Genomic DNA, 7,423 nt, shown 5'->3' on the forward strand with positions numbered 1-7,423 from the left:
AATTTCAGTGGTAGTTTCTGGGTTAGATCTCAGAAGTTCTGCTTCATAATCCATCAACTTAGCAAATTGAGCACCTTGATCTTCAACCAATGTCCCTAAAACAATTCTACGAGCTTTGAAACACTGAACGCATGACACTATCACCTGATTTCGCTTCATAACCTGATCTTGTATTTCTTCAACTGAAAGAGAGGGATTTCTTCGGAGATCTTCAGCGAAAAGTTGCGCTATACGTGTTGAAGTTAACAACCCAACATGACTCCTCTTCGGGTGGTTGTGGTTATCATTGAATATCTTGATCATCCACTTGTTTTGCGCAGTGTGCAGAGAACAATAGATTCGCCAAGAACAATCTTTCTCTGTGCAGACTACTGAATACCTTCTACTTTCACACTTCAAGTACTTCACATTGAAGTTATTATCCAATGCATATTTAAACAATTCTTCTTTGAAATCTTCACCAGTGTTAAAACACTTACCAAGATGAAGATTATGTTTACCCGAACTTGTTGATCCTACATCTTGTGGTTCCTTGTCATTGAATAGGCTCATGAACTCCATCCATTTTTCTTCTCTCGTTTTTGGGGTACTCGGAAACTCATCTCCATTGTCACGACACTCTGCATCGCTGACATATTCTGCATTATGTAATCCACCGACACCATCACCTAATCCTTCATCATGGCCTAATCCTTCATCATTGTCTAATCCTTCATCATCTCCTAATCCATCATCATCAAACTCTGCATTATGTGGATTAGTATCACAACCAACCTCTTTATCTAATCCACCAATACCATAATCTAATCTGTCTCCATCACCTAATCCTTCAACATTGTCTAACTCTTCATCATTGTCTAATCTCTCCCCATCACATTGTCCATCATCATCACTGTCATGTTCAGTATTGCTCAATAGTCCACTTAGAACAGGCCCGTCATACACCTTATGCACAATGTATGCATCCAATTCTCCACTTCTTTTCCCCATATTAATCATGTCTATAATTCCAAAATCTACATCTTTGTATATTTGCCTCAAATAATCCATCTCCTCATTTGGTCTTTTTAACCAAAGCTCTTTTATTTGAGGCAATCTCTCTTTCTTCACCAACTTTTCAAACATAAACCAATTCAGATAATCAACATTAACCACACTCTCAATTTTTTCTACAAACCCACCAACATATTTTATCTCTCCTTCATCATCTTTCATTATTGATCCGCCCAAATGTATGTTTATTATCACATCATCTGAATCATCCCTTGACATCCTTGCAAAACCTAAACATTTCATAATTTTTTGAAAAAATGAGCAACACAAACATTACATCGAATCGACTTCGAAACAATACCTGGAAAATATGACAGTGTTTACCCGAACCTTTCTTCCGCCGATTTGTAGAAGAAATGACACCAGGTTATCTTCAATCAAAACAAAATGGTATCACTGTCAGAAATCGCTTCACCAAAATCGAAGAACATGAGTGATGAAAATGGGTTATCTTCAAACAGAGAGCAATCGGCTTCGAAGCTTTAGGGTTTCTTCCGCCGAAGCTTTAGGGTTTAAACTCACCTTCAAATCGGCTTCGAAATACCGAGAGAAACTTCAAATCGATTACCCAGTTCGCATCGTCTCCAAATCACCTCCGAAATACACACGATTTAGAAAGAACTCGGTGAAGAACGAAACTGATGAAGAACGAAACTAAGGCTTAGGGTTCGAACGGATTTTTTTGTGATTGGGGAAATAGAGGAGTTTTTTGTGATTAGGTTTAATATGGTTTATTTTCCGACCTTATAATTGTTTTGTTTTATCTGACATTGTTTTATCTGACGTGGCAAGTAAATCCTACGTGGATTAGGATCAGCAACTCCGTTTATGCCATGTCACTAGTTCCGTTTCAGCCGTCACAACGTTCACGGCGCGGGAGTTTTTTAGTTAATAAATTGTAAGTACAGGGTTTAATTGGTTATCAGGATAGAGTACAGGGTTTATTTGGTAAGGAAAAAAGTACAGGGTTTTTTCGTTGACCTGGGAAAAGTACAGGGTTTTTATGGCGATTTCCCCTTTTATATATTATGATTAAATCAAGAAAAAATTCTGAACTAAATGAATAAAGATGCATATAATTTGATAGACTTTATAGATAATACAAAATAGCCAAGATTCAATTTAATGAGTCGACAGCAAATAATAATCATGTTCTTTATTCCAATACCCGAATTTGTTCCGAAGATTTAGAATTTTGAGTTAAATGGATGAGATTTGGATAATAAAAATCAAATATATGTGATTCGAAATTTTTATTACTTTTATCTATCTAATTTTCATATGTATCTCCAAAATTAGTAGTAGATTTATTTACAATATTATCACTAAATTTACTAGCTAAATTGATACTGGACTTAACTATAAAATTATAATCTGTTTTATTCACAAAATTGTAGATGAATGTATATTTATGACATGGTTTATGGAATTAATTATGAAATTACCATCGAGTTTAATTTCTTTGTTGAGTATCTGATTTTTTAAAATTTAAATTTAAATTCCGATAAAAATTTTTTATAATTTTCTGAAATTTCAGTTTCAATTTCAATTTAAACTTTTGTTGAGTATCTCGTGAGGGCCCGTTCATGGAATTAAGCCTTTGTTGAGTATCTCATAAAGGCTTTTATGTGTATGAAAATCTTTTGACATGTAAAGAAATTAAAAAGAAATTGAAAAACAGTTTTAAAAAAATATTAGGGTTGATGTTTGTGGATTTGATTCGCATCATATTCAATTTATTAAATTTTAAGAAATATATATATCAAAACTAGATCTTCGATTTCATTCAATTATTATCATTAAAAAAATCATAAATTTATGAATTCTAATGGACTATAATTCGGTTTAGATTTTTTGTAATTTTAATACGATTTCAAAAGAATAGTAACGTAAAAGAGATTTTAATTCAAATTATAATATAACAGATTGTGTAACAGAAGGCTTTGGTTCATAGATTTGCTGTCCTCTTAATGTAAATGTGAATTATTTTCTTTTAAATTGTTTGTTTGACCATATGCCAACACAATATAGTAAAATTTCACATTAAAAAAAAATATTAATCATGTGGGGGTGTGGGTATAGATTATATATGACAGATTGGTCCGACCATTCAATTGGTAATAATTCATGATGCTATATATTTATTTATTTTATTTTCATTTAATTTTTGTCAATATGCTCTATTATATAAAATCTCGTAAGTCTACACATTACATGCAATACTCCCCACAAAATTCGGAGTCACGGAATAGCCAAATGTAAATGTTTTAATTTTCATTACAGAACAAACAATTAATGTCCAAAATAACAGAAATCAAAATACAAACACACTTTTGAATGGAACAATTTCATATATATATATACATACATCTTGCATAAATTTTACATGTGTGCATATATAAGATATTAATTTTCTAAATAATCGTTAAGTCGGTCCTATAAAAGTGATTGTATAGGGAAAATGAAAATGAGTTTTGACATAAAAAAAAATTGGTATAAGAAATAACATTCTGGTAATTGTTTGTTACAAGAGAGAGAAAAATTAAAATTTCTGTTTATAAAAAATGGAAAAGAAATCTTCAAAATAATGGCTTTCATTTTCTTCTCCTTTTCATTTTTTTTCTTCTTCTACAGAACCAAAATGTACATATATGTGACACATGAAAAAACCCTCCTCCTATAGGAAGTTAGCAGTTCCATAGTTTTCACATATTGCCCCCCACAAAAAACCAATATCACAAAATGGCCCCGATACTTCAGTTTCTTCATCCAATCCCCAAAATATATTTGCTTCTATCAGTTTAGTCCCCTTTCTATACATAAGTACATAACTTCCCACAAAATATATTTTCCCCCTCAAAGCATATGTGTGTGTATATATATATAACCATCATGTAGTAACCTCCGATCCCGGTACGTAATTTATCCGATCAACTTCGTCCCATACCAGCTTCGATGTTATCTCATCGTACTCCGGTTCATATTCCTAATGAAATTTTGAATGAATAAAACGATTTAAACAACGCCGAAAATGTCTATATATAATTCGATAATGCTACATATATAATTATATTATTCATATATATATACATATATATGTATTATACCTCCAGTTGCCTGACCAATTCTTTGGCGGTCGGGGCAGAGACGATAATTCTACGAGCTGCGGCTGATATAAAGCCTTCGTCCATGGCCTTATCGATGAATGATAACAATGAATTGTAATATCCATCGACGTTGAGAAGACCCACCTGCAAAATTAAGTGTAGATACAACCAGTCGGTCCATATAGTGTGTAACAAGATTTGATATCTACAAGCTTCTAACCTTATGAGTGAATGATTTATATAGCTTCGACGTAAGCATCACATGCATGCATGCAGATTTGGTCAAAGATTTTAATGATTATATTATTTAATCTTGAAAATGAAATAAATAAATAAAATCCCGAGTGGTAAATGGTAATTACAAGACAAAAAAACATGACGCGATTCCGCCTTATAAAAGCCAAGTTTGAATGATGAATGATTCTTGAGGTTTTTTTTAATCAACGGTCAAAACCATATTATTGAACGTATAATAATAGACATACATTTTCGATTATAATCTAAGAGATTATTGAGACAAAAAAATACAAATATCTTACAGGTTTGCGGTGGATACCGAGTTGAGCCCAAGTAATAACTTCGAGCAATTCTTCGAGCGTTCCATATCCACCTAATAATAATATATAGTAACGACATTAAATTTGCAAAATAAATTAATAACAAGATATTCGATTCTATACAATATAAGAAAACGGAAATATTTCATAATTTGGTTAGGACAGACCAGGGAGGGCAATGAAGGCATCGGCTTGACGGGCCATTTCGGCTTTCCTTTGATGCATATCGTCGACAGCTTTGACTTCTCCGACGGTCTCACCGGTTATCTATACGACATTATTACATACAAATTTCTTTGTTATATTTACTTTTTTACCCCCAAAAAAAATGTAATAAACACAAATTAAATCTCGCATCTATATTATACAAATAAATATATTTTGTTGGTCACGAGAGTTATCGTGAACGAAATGGCTTATATGCCACAATGATTACAACTCAAATCTCGATCATTCCTTACATATATATGGTGGACCATATATATGTACATATATATCAAGGGTCCATGGTAAGTTTTTTTTTTTGGTTGAATGTGAATGTGAAAATTTGATTTTTTTTTTTGGTCCATGGTAAGTTCGAGTTTTGAACTAATTTTGTTTTCCGTTATTTAGCATAGAAATTATGGGAGGATTTGGAGTATTTTTACATTACATACCTCTCTTGGCATTAACGACTTTGGAATGACCCTGCAAAATTATGGAAGACAATTACATTCATGTATGAGTATACGTATATGTATATATATATATATATATATATAATTACATAAAAATTCAATAATAAGAATGAATATATGTAACAAACCAAAATTAGATTTGAGAAACAATCTAATGACTGTGTGAAAGAATACGTCTCATATATGCAATAAGTGCGTGCGTAATCATCTATTCGAGGAATATGCTACAAAGTCAAGGATCAATGATGACGTTCGTTTTTGGAACTAGAAATTGAATCGTATGAATAATTCTATATATACACATCGATATATATACTTATACATCTGTATATATATATATATATATATATATAGAGAGAGAGAGAGAGAGAGAGAGAGAGAGAGAGAGGGAGCAAACCCTATAACATGGCGACCACCATGATGAACGGCCTGAGAGACGAGACCCATGAGCCCCACGCTCCCACCTCCGTAGACCAAATCAATCCTTCTCTCCACCTTCAACCACACATTCCCATCATCATTATTCATATATACTTATATATGTGTGAGTAGGGTGTTAAGGGGACACGTGTCAAAAGCCCACATCTATATAATCAACGCGTTGAGTCGAGATTGAGTCAGCTTGACCCGCAACAAACCGCATCCACATCAAATCTCATATTAAAAAGACATCTCATAATCCTATCAAAATCCATACGAAAAGTGAACAGAAGGCAACGACACTGCACCTAGCGAGCGAAATAAATAAAAAATATTATTACAAGGATTTTTTTTTTTTGTTAATCTTACAAGAGGTTTCGATCGCTTTGGCAAAAAAAAAAAGTGTCATGATTTCCAACGAAGCACGTTTGGGTTTTCGCCTCGAGGCAAAAACCTATCATTGCGTCCATGTATGTGTATATATATATATGTAGGTGTACCATTATATATGTGCATGTATGTGTAATTATGTGAAAACAATAACAAACGAGAGGGGGAGATCATGCAGGAATACAGACGGTTTACAGCTAAGCACAGTGAATTCGTTCTCTCTCATACAAAAAAAAAACGTTATAGAATTCCAATTTGTGATATTTTGAAAATCCACGCAAATCACCACACCATATCCCCACCTTTCATTGATCTATATAAATTTGTTCGTTGCAACACACTATCACACCCCCCATGTCCTATGCGTTCAAGTTGAATACACAATTTGCACAAATTGTATTATATATATATATATATATATATATATATATATTGCAATATGTGCAAATTTCTTCAACTTGAAGACTAAAGTGAACCCAAAGACGGTACAAGAAATTCGGATTCACAAAAAGAAAAGAGAGACGGTACAACCGTACAAGAAACTCCGATGTAATGCCTATTGATGAAGCGTGTTTTGTCCGAACTGTATGTGAACCCTTAATACCCATGTCTTCGTTTGGACCGACGACTTGAAACACTTGTGTTTTGTACAAACCGGTTGTGAGACAGAGACCGTATTCTCACACGGTCACACATATGTATATACGTACATATATACATACATGGGGAAGGATATGTTGTGGTCGGAGAAATTAAGAAGAGAAGAAATTAGAGAGCGTACCAATTCATTTCCCAATTCAATTGCCGCTTCTTGGTAGGAAGGCTTTTTGCCCGAACTGCTCCCGCAGAAAACACAGATCCTCTTGAATCTTGACTTTGTCTCTTCCATCTCTCTCTCTCTCTCTCTCTCTCTCCAAAGTTTACAATTCTATGATGTCTATGAATGAAAAACAGTTTGGTATTATTGTGTTAGTATTTATATTGGAGGATGGACATGCAATTCCCATGCCCCCCCCCCCAAAGCATTGTTATTATTGATATTGATTAAAGAATCTTGTTTGTAAGATGTAAAATCAATTTTATACTTTATGATTGGATTTTATGTTATATATAGACAAGTTCCCTTTTTCTATCTAAATATCTAGGCTTTTTAAAAAAAAATGGCAGATTTCTTTTTTTATAATATCTAAATATTTTATATTCATTATTCCGATTCGTC

The 7,423-nt window shown here is 33.1% G+C and overlaps 1 protein-coding gene across 1 annotated transcript; it reads right to left on the bottom strand.

Moving 5' to 3' along the window:
* Positions 1-3,629: 3,629 nt before the first annotated feature.
* LOC104816615 (cytokinin riboside 5'-monophosphate phosphoribohydrolase LOG7-like) lies at positions 3,630-7,154 on the bottom strand. The gene is made up of 7 exons (XM_010545523.1): positions 6,986-7,154; positions 5,792-5,889; positions 5,374-5,404; positions 4,885-4,984; positions 4,700-4,770; positions 4,161-4,304; positions 3,630-4,039 (listed from the first exon to the last, which is right to left on the bottom strand). The coding sequence occupies exons 1-7, from the start codon at positions 7,091-7,093 to the stop codon at positions 3,944-3,946; spliced, it is 648 nt and encodes a 215-aa protein (XP_010543825.1). The 5' UTR covers positions 7,094-7,154; the 3' UTR covers positions 3,630-3,943.
* Positions 7,155-7,423: the final 269 nt, after the last annotated feature.

This window comes from Tarenaya hassleriana, unplaced genomic scaffold (assembly GCF_000463585.1).
Source record: "Tarenaya hassleriana unplaced genomic scaffold, ASM46358v1 Cleome25, whole genome shotgun sequence".
Lineage (NCBI taxonomy): Eukaryota > Viridiplantae > Streptophyta > Magnoliopsida > Brassicales > Cleomaceae > Tarenaya > Tarenaya hassleriana.